General features: G+C 52.7%; 1 protein-coding gene across 1 annotated transcript; it reads right to left on the bottom strand.

Moving 5' to 3' along the window:
- Positions 1 to 4,406: 4,406 nt before the first annotated feature.
- On the bottom strand, positions 4,407 to 13,478 carry NRN1 (neuritin 1). The gene is made up of 3 exons (XM_021697019.2): positions 13,196 to 13,478; positions 8,919 to 9,063; positions 4,407 to 5,610 (listed from the first exon to the last, which is right to left on the bottom strand). The coding sequence occupies exons 1-3, from the start codon at positions 13,248 to 13,250 to the stop codon at positions 5,382 to 5,384; spliced, it is 429 nt and encodes a 142-aa protein (XP_021552694.1). The 5' UTR covers positions 13,251 to 13,478; the 3' UTR covers positions 4,407 to 5,381.
- Positions 13,479 to 13,741: the final 263 nt, after the last annotated feature.

Consider the following 13,741-nt stretch of genomic DNA (forward strand, 5'->3'; position numbering starts at 1 on the left):
TAAAAAAAAAAAAAGATTATCTGCCCCTCCTCACTGGCGCTTGTGCGTGCTCTTTCTCTCTCAAAGGAAGAAAGAAAGAAAGAAAGAAAGAAAGAAAGAAAGAAAGAAAGAAAGAAAGAAAGAAAGAAAGAAAAACTTCTCCACCCTGTGAATGGGTTCATGTCAATGTTTTCAGAGCATGGGGAAAAGTATCGAAGGATACATATCTGTCTATTAACAGGGCAGGATGGGTTACTTTGTTTTCCTTCTATGTATCAATGTATTGCTTTGATGGTGACATAAATACTTTATGTTTTCATTTGGGAAGAGGACTTTAATATAAATACTAATTTATAATAAGTGATTATAATATAAATAGCAGAGAGAAGAGAAAGAAGGGAAACTGTTGAGGAAGCTCCAAGGTAAATCTGGTCAGTTCTCAGAGAACCTAGGGATTCCATGGTGGGGGTTGGCAGGCAGTGAAAGCCAGTGCTGGAGGGGTGTGGGCGGAGGGTCTGAGGGCATAGTCGGTGTGGAGCAGCTGACTTAATTCAAGGAGCTTAACTAGAGCATCCTCTGAGAAGGCCAGAGTGGGGTGGAGCGCTAAGTAGCCTGCAGCAAGAGGAATTTAAGCTGCTAGACTATGAAGAAAAACTTCCCCAAAGTATTACGGGTCATAATGAGGCTTTCTACTAGGGGTTGTTTTGAAGAATTCAGCAAGACTTATCGGATTAAGCTGGTATAGAGACAGGAGAAAGCAAAAATAATACCTGACACTAGGTAAGAGGCATGAAGTGGGAAAACGCTTTATCTATGTTATCTCATCGGAAACAAAATGCAACCCAACGGGGTAGGTATGATTATCCCCATTTTACAGAGGAGGAAATGGGGGTTGAGTAACCGCCCCCCCAAGATTATGCAGCTGGTAACAGGTCTTTTGGCTCTGAAGTCCTCACTCTAAAGGTCATGTCCTTCGAGGGTGAGAATCTGGATGGGAATGTTACCCTTCCTCTTCACTCCAGGGGGCTCAAGTGGGCAGGGCTGGGCAGGGTTTCTTTATTCCCGCTTTGGGGTTTGTGGCTGAGGTTCGGGGCCCCAACATCAAGGAAGGGTCACTGGGAGACACTCTTCTCCTTGGGGGAGGAGGGAACAAACTATAGCCTTACAAAGTTCCCTGATGCCCCACCGGCAGTGACTTGAGGGGCAGGGCTTGCCAGGCGGAGAACCATGGGTCTTGCTCCAGCCATACAACTGGCATCCTCACGGCCCTGTCCCCACTTTATTTTCCCAGTAGGGGCAAGGGAGGAGGGAAGCACCGCTTTGGAGCGGTGAGACAAGTGGACCTTTTCTCTGGTCGCACGGGACCCGGCAGTAGACTGTTCCAGAGAGTGGATGCTTCCAGGACTGCTGGCGCCCAGCCTGGAGCTGCCATGCACAGAGCCTTGTGTGTGCAGGGGAGTGGGAGAGGGAGAGAACGTTTGGAGACCTTCCCAGAAGCAGCCCTGCCTGGATCTGAAGGAGTTTCAGGAAGGGGGGAAGGGGTAGAGGGGGAAAGGAGGAAAGAAGGAAAGGCTTCCTCTCCTCTCAGCCATCTGATTTCTCCAGGGGCGCGCTCTGGCATGTGGAGGGGGCTGGTGCTCTCGCCTGCCACGCACATCCCTCAGGCCTGCCTAGCCCACAGGCTCGAGGCTCTGTGATGACTGTGCACTACCCTTGAGGCTCCAGCTGGAGTGAAAGCATCTCTGGATCCACATAAAGAGAATCTGCACGGTGGTCCTTGTGCTCATTTGCTTCTCTGAGAGTCCTGAACGAAAATCAGTCCCAATTTCTTCTCTATCCTTCATGCCTCCGCAACTCTACCATCTCCAACTCGAAGTCTCGCCATCATCTCTGTCTGTGTTTAAAAAGTTCGCCTCCCTCTCTCCCCTCTGCTGACTCTATTTCTGGATGTTTTCCCCATCTTCCTCTGCATCCCCATTTTTCAGGTCTTCCTTCTCTTGCCGTCTCCTTGTTCCCTCTACTTCCCCTTCCCAAGGGCTCTGGAGCTGACCTCTCTGATATTTTCACGAGGATAACCAAATATTGCACTCAAGTGAACTTCTGTGTCTTGTATCTACTTGGGCAGGGAGTGGAGTGAAGGAGGGCGCTTCTGCAATCCCAACAAGTTCTCAGAGGCTCAGAGCCAGCGCCGGTGGGCCACATGGCAATGGGCCGTGCAAGAGCAAGGGAAGCTGCTGGGAGAGGTGGATGTTGGTATGACCATTTCCTCGGTGCCCGAAACCCACTCGGTTCCCCACCCCCATCTGGGTGAGGGATGTGCGCACCCTGGTTAATATCTCACTGAGCCGGGAACAGGGCTTACTGCGTTGCTGCTTAAAAACAACAACTAACATATGGAGATGTCATCATGATTAAACAGCAAATTATAGTCGAAGACGGCGCGATAATAATCTAAACAATCACCACAACAAGAAGAGATGTTCTCTGACGAGCCAGATGCCGCAGCCTGTGTTTCCGAGACTCGCGTTGCCAATCCTGGGGCTCCTCCCGAGCGCACGTGCTGGTGGTGCCGGCTTAGGACAGGGCAAAGGAGCCCCCAACACGGTGGGCACCAAGCTTTATCGAGGCACCCCCAGGACGACCTGGGACAGGGCGGAGTGGGGGCGTGGAAGGACGTGGCGGTGGAGCGCCCTCCCTCTGGGGAGGCAGTTGGAACCGCAGGAGGACGGGGTTCCTTGAGAAGAACCTTGTTGGGAGAGCAAACGAGCCCGCGTTCCCAATCCTCCCCGCCCCGTCGCCTCGGTCTCCTCCCTCAGCCTCGCCTCCTCCCAGATCTCGAAGGAGACAGATTTCCAGGTGGGAAACCCGCGCTGCTAGGGGAGGGGCATCCTCCGTGTGTCGCGGATGCCTCCCTCCCCCAAAGCCTGGGGAGAGCGATGCGTGCGTTTTCCTTTGGCTAGCAAGGGGCCCAGTTGTGTGCACCGGTTCGCCCCCAGGTTTCCTGGGGAAAGATACCGACAGGAGGCGGCGAGCTATCCTGGCAAAAATGATAGAAGACCCTCCCTCTTTCCACTGTTCTCCTCCCCCTCATTAAATAGATTCGTATTTAAAACAGGCTCAAACATTTTAATTTGAATTCCAGGGATTGAGCTCGGGGTAGAATCATTCTACTTATACTTGGACCGAAAATAACCAGTGAAACGAAATGATCAAAACCAAACGCTATTTTCCAAAACAACCAACGTTCCCTGTGGGTGACCACTCCGCGCAGGCAGGGAGGATCTCCTTTGCTTTTGGCTGAGAATAGGGGATCGACGGAGGAGGGGCTGGGTAGGGGGGTGGCGGGTGAAACTGTTCCCAGGAGTGGCCGGGCGCGGCGCGTGCGTGAACTGGCCGCGGTAATATATGCTGCCATTAAGAATCCCGGCAGCTTCTAGCGCTCGGGGCGCAGGGACGCATGTGTTGCTAGAATTCAATCCGTGGGGGGAATGCAGATTGGGCTGCGACCTACTGGGTTTGATTTATGAACTGTTACTCTAGCGATTGTTTACACATTGCATTTCAGAGCCCCAGCGTACCCTCCGGGCGGCGGCCCACTCGCTCCCCCGCGCGGGAACCCGCCGCAGCCTCCGGGGCCTCCCTCCACCAGTCCTCCACCCCGCCCGCCTCCGGCAGCTCCCTCCCACACTCACCTTCTCCTAGAAATCAGATTTCGATTTCCTTGAACCCAGAGACGTACGCTCGGTTCTCCCTCCCCCAGCCTGCTCCAATTCCTGTGGCCTTGGACCCCGGTCTCCTCTGCTGGTGTTTACTCTCGAATGTTTACTTCTCCGTAAGGCCATGCGGGGCCTATAAATAGGAGAGGTGGAAGCAGCTGACTGCCAGATCAATGGGGCCCCGTCTCCTCGCCATTTCAGCTGAGCTGTCTTATTAATTATGAAAGGATTCACCCGATCCCTGCCAGGGACCACAGTCTCTCCTTGGCCCCTCTGCTAGAGCCCTTAATGGCGGTTCGTTCGCAAGCTGCCTCCGGCCACCGCAGAGGAAGAGGCGAATCGTGGTTAGGACTCGGCCTGCACGGATCGTGGTTAGGGCTCCGACCCGCCTGGGGCGGGGGCCGCAGGCTGGGCACCGGCCTTGGGTCTGCGTGTGTTTTCTCGCGAAACCCCAATTCCCCGAAACCTCACCTAGAAAAGATCTCTGCTTTTTATTTATTAAAAATACAACTTCCTCTTTCTTTTCTTTAAGTAAATAGAATTTCGGAAAAGTGGCAAAATGACCTAGTTGAAGAAGGTCTGCTTGAAGATGGTAGGTTATCAACTGGCTTGCGAACAGGTGCATGTATCCTGCGGCATCACTTGTCCCTACGGGTAACCCGGGCACTGGGGCAAGAAAGCAGGCTTGGGGCAGGAAACAAACGACACCCCCATTTCAAACAATAACTTTTATTTTATACTTCTCTATACTGTGTAGCAAATCTTTTTTTTGCTGAATTTAATTTATAATAAACTTTTTAAATTACATCTCTCTCTCTTTTTTTTTTTTAAAATCAAGGCTCTTTTATGTCAAAATCTTTTTTTAACTATATTTTAGATTAACATTTAACACACACCCCCCCTTTGTGATCTATACCGTTGGATATTCAGGTATTACAGTATGTGTAACAGCTAAAACAAGAGGGAAAATAAAGGCAGTGGACTTGGAAAGATGCGTCGACAACAGCAGGTAAAGCTTAACCTCTCAGTGACTTTAGCAGCGATTCTTCTGGAAGCCTTTACCTAGACACCCGAGATTTCCTCAATCCCTTCCCTCTCTCCCTCCTATCCTTAAACCACAAAGCCAACAATCTGTCCTTTCACTTTCCTCGAGGAGAAATGTGCAGTGAAAATGATCAAAACAAGATACTGTGGAAGAAAGACGTGAGCGTGAGTTATTCACCATATGCTTTCCTCGTGGACATCTCTCTTGAATTCATTCCCCTGGCCTTCTCCTCTCCTCTCTTTCTTATTAGGAGGAGCCCATCATTTGTCATGTATTAACATGATTAATATAGTAGGTGGCCCAGGGCCGTTCCTGAGATACTTGTGCCAAAAATAAAAATTAAAAATTAAAAAAAATATGGGGTGGGTTTGCCGTTTTCTTATTTTTGTGTGAAGACCGACTAAAGCTGAGGTCCGATTTTGGCTGTGCTTGCTTGCTCACTGATTGGTAACGTTTGGCAAATGAAACACAAGAAATCAAACGAAATCAAAAGGAGAATCAGGATTTCCCACAATCCTATATGAGTGTTTTCAGCATCACAGAGAATCACAACGTCCCCAAAGAACGAATGGATCTTCCTCTCGATTTCCGGGAGCATGGAGTGAGTGTGGGTGGGCGCGCGGGGGGAGCCGGCCCCGCGCTCAGAAGGAAAGCCAAGTCGCTAAAGCTGCCGAGAGAGACACCAGGAGCACGGGGAGCGCCGGGAACAGGGACCCCGCCGCCCCGTTGCCGCTGCCGCAGAGTTCGAATAAGCTGCCTTGGATGTTGAGGTTTTTGGATTCTTTTCTCAGTTTATCCCACATATCTTTCGCCCCTTCCTGGCAATCCGTAAGGGCTGTGACCGTGCAGCTGTGGAAATCCTCCCAGTATCTGGCGAGGAACAGAACAAAACGGAAGAAGCAGGTTGACTTTGAGCGCGGGGAGGACCGGGGCCTGCACCCCTGCGCCTCCCCCGCCTCGCGGCCTTCGCAAACCGCTCCGGCAGCCACCCCACCTCCTCTCCACCCGCCTGGCGCCGGGGTCCAGCTAGGCTGGTCCTCGCCAGACCTCGGCCCACCCTGGAAGCCGTCGTCCGAGGGCAGAGGCCGCCCCCTGCGGCGTCTGGTTTCTCTTTCCCGCTCCCGGGCGGGGACCCGGCAGCCGGGAGCCGGGCCGCACCCGCTGCGGGGCGCTGGCACCTCGGCCTGCGCAAACAGATTGCTCGTCCTCCTCGGGGAAAGCTAGGAAAACAGTGCTAAGCCTTGCAAGCTGCCGCCCATTAATGCCTCTTAGCTTGCAAGATGGGTTACTTGCTCAGAGCACGGCCCTCCCCTCTTGGCTTCTCACTTTCTCCTCCCCCTCGTCCCTTCTGTGTCCCACCCCCCCCCCTCTCTGCGGTACTCTCTCGCCTTCGCCCGCACTCTCCCTCCTCCCTTCCTTTTGTTTCCCGTTCTCCGATTTTCCCATCCTTTCCTCTTCCCTTCTTTGTCTTCCTCCTTTTCCCTCCCCTCGGTTTTCCTCTGTTCGGTTCCTCACTTCCTCTTCCTCCTCCTCTCCCCCTCCTCTTCGGCCCTCCGTGGCCCCTGGCCTCGCTCTCCACAGTCCCCCGGCTCAGATTTGGTCCGGAGACTCCTGCCTGCCTCTCTCCTCCCCGAGTTGGTGAGTGTCGGTGCCCTGGGGCCAGCTCTGTAGCCACCTTCTGCTTTGCAAATCCCAGTGCTCTCGGCCCTGCGCGCTCGGTCCCTCCTCTTCTCCCCCTCCAGAGTCATTCGTGGACTTGGACCCCATGCAGCCTCCCCACGGCCTTCCGGGGGTAGTGTGCAGCCCGCCAGGCCGGGACTCCGGTGCCACCGCGGTGCCCACCGCTGCCAGCCTTCCAGGGACTCCGCTCCTCGTCCTCCCTCCCCCGCCTCTTCACGGAGCCCCGGCGCCTTCTTCCTCAGCCACTTCCTCCCCCTGGGCTCAGCTCGTAGCCCCGCCCCCACAACCTTCAACCAACCTGTCCTTTTTTATTGTCCCCCTTTCTTCCGAAAACCCGAAATAGATCCCGAGACTAAATATAATTCCAACCCGTGATCGATTCCTGGGGCGCTGTCTCCTTTCGGTGCTGGGTCGATCTGCGCGTCTCGGTAACTCCGGGCTGGCTCCCACTTCACCCAAGGGCCTTTAGCGCCAGGTCACTAGCGACCGCCCTCCACGCAAGCTGGTTGTATTTTCTCCTATCTCTCCCTTCTGCTCGCTAGCCTGGACTGTAAGTACGTTGAAGGCAAGCACCATGTTTGATTTATCCTTGTTTCCACTCCCACCCCATCCTCTGGCTAATAGCAAAGATATAAATGCCTGTTGGATTGCCTTGAGCTCTGGCTGTTTTCTAACGACCTTTGTGAGTCTCTAATTTATGAGGACTGGGAAGCCTGGAGCACAGGGCTTCCAGGTTCCTCAATTCATAATAAATAGCAAGATTTAGAGAAACTAAGAGGCGGAGGGACAGCTCTCTGCTGTCACTGCACCTCCCAAAGGATATCTAAATCTCTTCTTTCTTTATGCATGCCCGGATGGGGACAGGACCCTCCTGGAAGAGGCATATGGTGAAAAAGGACAGATATCCACATGGAACTGAGAGGTGATGGGCTTCAGCAGAATGTTGAGCAACCAGTACCATTAATGAAGTGGGAGCCCAGACCCAGCAGTGGCCTGCAGCCTGGGGGGGGGGGGGGGGGCGGGGTCCTCCTCACTTCTATCCTCCAGGACCAGGTCCTGCTAAAAAAATTTTTAAAACTTGGAATAACTGAATTCTGGCAAATAATAGAAGGTTTGGGAGCTGATCAATATCTAACCTTTTGTCAAGCTTCATATAGATACATTCTTACCTATCATCAGACATTTGGAATTAAAGTAGGTGGATATGCAACCCAGATCTAGCCTTTTGTCCCTTTTCTGATAGGAAGGTACCAGCTACCTACTGCTGTGGCTTTTGATGGACACCGGGGTATTTAGGAAAGTGTGTGGCAAAATTGACCCCCATTTAATTACTCATTATTTAAACAAATAAACACCCCCTCCCCAGGAATTAGGGAGAGAACAAGGACTTCACTGTATACAAAGGATGGTGCAGAATATGGTTTCATCAGCCTATGGGGAACAAGGAACACCTCTTGCCTTGGCTTTTTGGTAAGGGCCATTATTGGGTGAGTGGTGGGAGTTACAGCTCTTTGTGAAAAATAAAATGAAGTAAAATAAAAGAAGTCTGTGTGTGTGTGTGTGTGTGAGTGTGTGTTGCTAGAGGATGGAGGTACTTCTAAGGTCCGCAGCAACTAAAATGTCGCTGGTCTACTACCGTAGGGCTCTCTGCTAGTTACTTCCTTTGCTAGTGGGAGCAGTGCTTTTCAGCCAAGCGCTGGGAAAAGCCACTGTACCTGGCCAGGAACTCCTTCCTAGCCCTTAGCTGCCATGGCCTAGGGATACCCAGTGAATGCAGAGAGGAAGGGGGGCGGGCAAGGGGGGTGGCTCTCCCAAGCCTCTAATTTGCCACAAACTCAGCAGAGATGGTCAGTGGATGCCCAGGACATACTTTTCTTGGGCAAAATCATTGGCACAAAACAAAATATTCTTTCAGCTTCTCTCTTAGAAAGAGAAAGAGGGACCTGCGGTCCCTTGCCTACCCCTGAATGTTCTTGGTGTGTAGTGCAAGGGGGTTTTATCAGGGGAAATGGACAACAAGCCAGTGACTTTGACTTTTCCTTTATGCAAACCTAGTATTTCCTAAAACGCTCCTCAAAACAAAACCAACTGTTCTTCGGAGAGTACACAGCAGTCCACTTATTCACGCAGGAAAAAAAAAAAAAAAAAAGAATGATGAAGACTGCCTGAAAGTAGAGCGAGGAACTGCTAGCAGTTCTCTCTGCCCCTCGCTCCTGGTTCCAGCGCCCTGAGTGCCCGTGCCTCTGTGGGTGTGGGTGAGGATGCACAGGACTGGAACTAGCTCCCGCGTGGGAGGATCCTCCTCTGCCCATCTCAGGCCACAGGATCCCCTTGGGCAGTGCAGGCCCTGGCCGAGGCCTGAGGGCGAGAGTCCAAAGCCCAGCACGCACTGATTGGCGCTGGCGAGGAATTCAGAGCGCAGGCCCGCAGGCAAGCCCTCACCGACCTCAGCAGCGCCCCCCAGAACAGAAACCCAGCAGGCCAAAGAGGACACTTACGTGCACACGGTCTTGATGTTTGTCTTGTCGTCCAGGCCCTGCGGGTAGTTGGCCATGCTGTCGCCCAGCTTGAGCAAACAGTCCGAAAAGCCCTTAAAGACCGCATCGCACTTGCCCGCTGCTCTCACGGCCTGCACCAGGTACGCTGCGGGGAGGAGGGGACACCGGTCAGCAGCGTCGCGACCCTGCCCTGCATCCCCGCGGCCCGTCAGCCCCGGACGCGACGCCCAGCCTCGCGGGGCGCCAGTGTTAAAGGTGAAGGCAAGATGTGGCCCAAGAGGGACTGACCCGCCCCCAACTACAGACTTGTGCCGACCGTCTGCGTGTGAGCCGGTGCGGGAGGGGGAGGCGAGTCCATTCCTTTCCCGCAGCCCCCTCCCGCATCTTGCTCTGCATCTTTTTCTGTTTCCATCGCCCCCTCTTCTCACCTCCCCCGTCTCTTTTATTTCTCTCTTTCTCCTCACTCCCTCCTTCGTTTCCCAACACTTCCCCAGCAAGTCCGTGCTGGCTCTCGAAGTGCGATCTTGCATTTCTGAGGTGACAGAGGGGGTAACGACAGCAGAGTGCGGGGGCCAGGAAGGGGTGAGGAGGCGGGAAAGCGTGGGGCCACGCAGCTGAACCTCAGGCCATGTCGTGCGAGAAAGCCTCGGGCCAGCTCCCCATGCTTGGTTGGGTGCTCAGCAAACACTGCTGAATGACTAAATTAATAAAGTCTCCGGAAGCCAGCCGCAGCCATCAAAATGGATTGTTTCATTATCAAACTGATTGCCTACCGTGGAGTATGTGTTCCGAGTGCGATCCTCGCACGCAGCCTCCCCACCCCACTGGAAAAAGAGCAGCCTGGTGTCCGGAGACTGGGCGGGGGTGATGAGTGGTCGGGGCACTCAGGGCCGGGCAGAGTCACGGCTGTGTTGGCACGGGTGACCCCGGGTTACCTCCGCGGGGGCCAAATCCGTGAAACTCTGTCCGCGGCTCAGCGCCCCACACATCCCGAAAAACCAGCCACCAATCCGCCTGCAGCGGGTGGGACCTTTTCTCTCCAGGCCCCAACCTTGAAGGGCCCAGGTGGCCGTCGCCCTGGGCTCTAGGCCTCTAGCTCTGGGTTCCCTCCAGGGGGCGAGGCGGGGCGGGATAGCGGCTGGGACCAGGGGAGGAGGGGGAAGGGAGGTAACCCAAGAGGCACCAAAGTCCTCTCTCCTGGCCTCGGGCGGTCAAACCCCACGGCGCCGGACTGCCATTGCCAAGGCCATTTCTCTCCACCCCAAGGCCAACGAAACAGGCTAAACGTTCGCTGGCGCTCGGCCAAAAGCACGCGAGGGGACCAGGAGGGGCGCCTGAACCTTTGATCCGCGCGGTTGGGGCTAGGGGAGCAGAGGGAAGGGGCGAATCTTCTCAGAATGGAAATCGGCCTCCAGTACCCGCGACCCAGAGCGCTGGCTCCTTCCTGGGCCGTGTTCTGGCCTCCAGGGCTTGTATGTGAATGTCTCCAAAGAGGACCATACACCTCGCTGCCCCCACCACCCCCAGCCGCTGGTCCCCGAGAGCCGGGCCAGACGCAGACAAGAGGGAAGGTGACCGAACCTGCAGCAGCCTCCGAGAGCTCCCCGTTTGCAAATTGCTGCAGGAAGAGCAAGGCGGGCCTTGCGCTTTCTAATCCGGAACGGGAAGCGCCGGGGAAGGGACTAAGGTTAACTTCGACCTCGGCTCGGGCAGATACGTAAACCTTCATGAATCTCCCTCCCCCCCATCCCCGAGAAATATTAAAAGCCCTTGCGACTGCAGTATCAAAAAGAACACTGAGGTAGAAAAAACGAATCTTTGTTCTACTAGAATGCGGTCACAATGAAATGAACCCTACACATCCTCCTCCATAATGCATGCCACAAATGCAGCTTTGCAGCTCCAAAACGAAGTAAAATACAGTCCCTCTTCCCCTCCCCCACCCAGCTCCCCGTCTCTCCTTACCCTTTACCCCCACCCCCAAAACTCAGTGGCGAAGAAGTAGTCCCTAAGACGCACTGACAATATTTTAAAGGGGGAAAAGGGGGAATTGGGGCTCGCCGGGGGCGGGAAGCGCTCCTGTCACGTTATCTTTGCGGGCGCTGCTGGAGGAGAAGACCCTCCACACCGCGCATGTGTGAGTGAATGCGTGTGTAAAATAAGAAGCCGTGAAAATTTCTGAGTTTTTTTTTTTTTTTTTTTTTGCAACTATAACTGCTTCGTCCCTAGTTCGCTGTGGGAGGACCGGAGCTTGCGCGCGGGACGTGTTTTGAAGCTCATGCATCCGAGCAGGTCACAGCCCGTGCGACCCTAGCTGTCCTTCCTGAACCCGGCTTCAGCGAGGCTCCGGCGCGCGACCTGGGCTCCTTCCCTCTCCTCTCCGGTGTCCGTGTCTTGTGCCTTTTCCATCCGTTCATTCATTCGTTCGACCTCTCATTCATTTCAAACTTCCTCCCGCGTGTCTTCATTTGCGTTCACCACCCTCTCCATCCTCGTCCCTTCCCAACCCCCACTTTTGTTGCCAAATGTCAATGATTTGGGACAGCTCCCAGCCATGAATTAAAGATTGAGGCTCTGGTGCGGGAAAGGGCAGACATTCGGGAACAAACATGCTCAATTTCAATTCCACAACCAACAAATGGTCATTTTCCTGTCGAGGTTAATGTGTTCCAAGCTATCCCGCATGCACAGTCTCTCTCTCTCTGGTTTTAAAACCCCTCCAAAGTAAGGTTATTTCCCTCCAGGAAAACAGAGCCCCAGACCTGCTCCACTTAAAATCCCTATATCAAAAATAAATGCTGTCTCTTGCTCTCTAAAAATTTGCAGGCTAGTTGCAAAATGCCACATTCACTTCCCACATTTAAGGGATTTGCTGCAATTATTAATTTTATTGAATCTCTTTTCCCTAATGTCAAAGATTCAAAAGAACCAAACTCAAAATATCAAGTCATTTCTTAGAATTAAAGGAAAACACCAACATCCTGCACAGTCTAAAATCCCCGTAATGTTCATGCAAAAAAATCACATACACAAAATCATGTCAAATACATAAAAAAAAAAAAAAAACACTGCAAAGAATCCATTTTAATGTACAGATAACTCCAAACCCTATTTCTTCCACATTTCTCATGGAGAAAAATATTATGCATTTTCTCCTGCCCCATTCCCTAAAGCATCCTCCTATCCAAATACTGCAAGGGTTTGTCTGTAAAGAATGCTACAACCTGATATGATAGGAGGCAACAATTCCCTCGGTCTCCAGAAAACCCTTTTGAAGAGTTTCTATTTTTTCTCTTGTCCATTCTATTAATAATCTACTTCACTTTCACTTTTAGGTCAGGTTAATTAATGCTCCAACCTGCATCGAAGAAGTGGGGTTTCTAGTGCTGCCTTTCATCACGTCTTCCTCATTCTGTAAGGAAAAACGTGAACTTTTAAAAGCCCCAAAACAGTGTAACTAGGACTCAACATTCCTTAACATAAAATGGGGACTAAATAAATCCGTCATAATTAACCCCAAACAAAAATAACAAACCCTGGACGTGACATATTGCAAACACTTCTTAACCCTTTCCCATATAAATAATTCGGATGCCTATGTGGAAAGGAACAGGCATATATTCATAGAAAATTATATCCACGTATATCTGGCTGAATTCAACCTCCTCAATGATAAGCATATTTAAATATGTACTCTGGGGTTCCCTATCATTCTCAATTTGCACCCCAGCCGGGTCTGCGGTGCCCGGTGCAAACGCTGCAGCTAGGATATGGGGGGGGGGGGGTGGGGGGCGGGAGAATGACAAAGTTCTAAATGCAGCAGTCTGAGCCCCGAAATATCTTTGCTTTCTGCACATAAACTTTCCATTCTAGCTGCCTAGCCATCTTGTTCCTGCATTCACCTTTCGACCCTTCAAAATAATACCTTGCCATATCGCAGGGGTCAATGCATTGCCCCAGAGCGCAGAAAACCTGGTCTAACCCGAGAAAGGGAAGCAAAAATGGACGTGCGCTTTGGGGGAAAAAAGGGGGGGGAAGCCCCCTCCTGAAAACGGCCAGCTGCATACATTTCCTGGCGAACGTTTGGAGTCTCTTTTTTTAAGAAAAACCAACTCGGGACGCGCGAGTCCCTAGGAGCCGATGCCCCCACCATTGGGGGTTTGCCGGCTTCTCTGTACCCCCCCGGCAGCCGCGGGCCAGTCGGTCCCCCTCGGCGCCGCGGGCCGGGCCGGCTACCGCCTGCCACCATCCGCAAGCCCGGCCCGGCGGCCACTTACCTATTTGCACCGCGAGGATCAGTGAAATATATCTGCCGTTCAACTTAAGTCCCATCCTACGTTTAGTCAAACCATTTGCGACCGCAGACCTTTAAATAGTTAGTTTAGAGAACGCGGGGGAAAGCTGAAAAATAGGCATTGCCAACAAGTTCCAAGAGCGACGGAGACTTTATGCACGGGGAAGGCAGAGGGAGGAGAGAAAGAGAGGGAGCGAGGAAGAGAGAGAGAGAAAGAGAGAGAGAGAGAGGCTGAGAGAGAGAGAGAGGGGGGAAGAGCTGGGAATGGTTCACTCCATTAGGAGGGGGCGGAGGAAGTACAGCCTCACGCCCACGAGCAGGCCTGACGTGGGGGATGACACGGAATGATTTTTTTTTTTTTTAAATAAAGACACCTTGGTAGAGAATCGCCATTTATAGTCATCAGAAGCTGGAATTAATCAGATATCTCCAATTAATGTGCGATTCAAACGAATTCTCGCCTCCCGGAGGTGACCACTTGCCCGTCCCCGCGGCCACCCCCGCCTCCTCGCTGTTCCCGGGGTCCCCG

Source organism: Neomonachus schauinslandi, chromosome 8, assembly GCF_002201575.2.
Source record: "Neomonachus schauinslandi chromosome 8, ASM220157v2, whole genome shotgun sequence".
In the NCBI taxonomy this organism is placed as follows: Eukaryota; Metazoa; Chordata; class Mammalia; order Carnivora; family Phocidae; genus Neomonachus; species Neomonachus schauinslandi.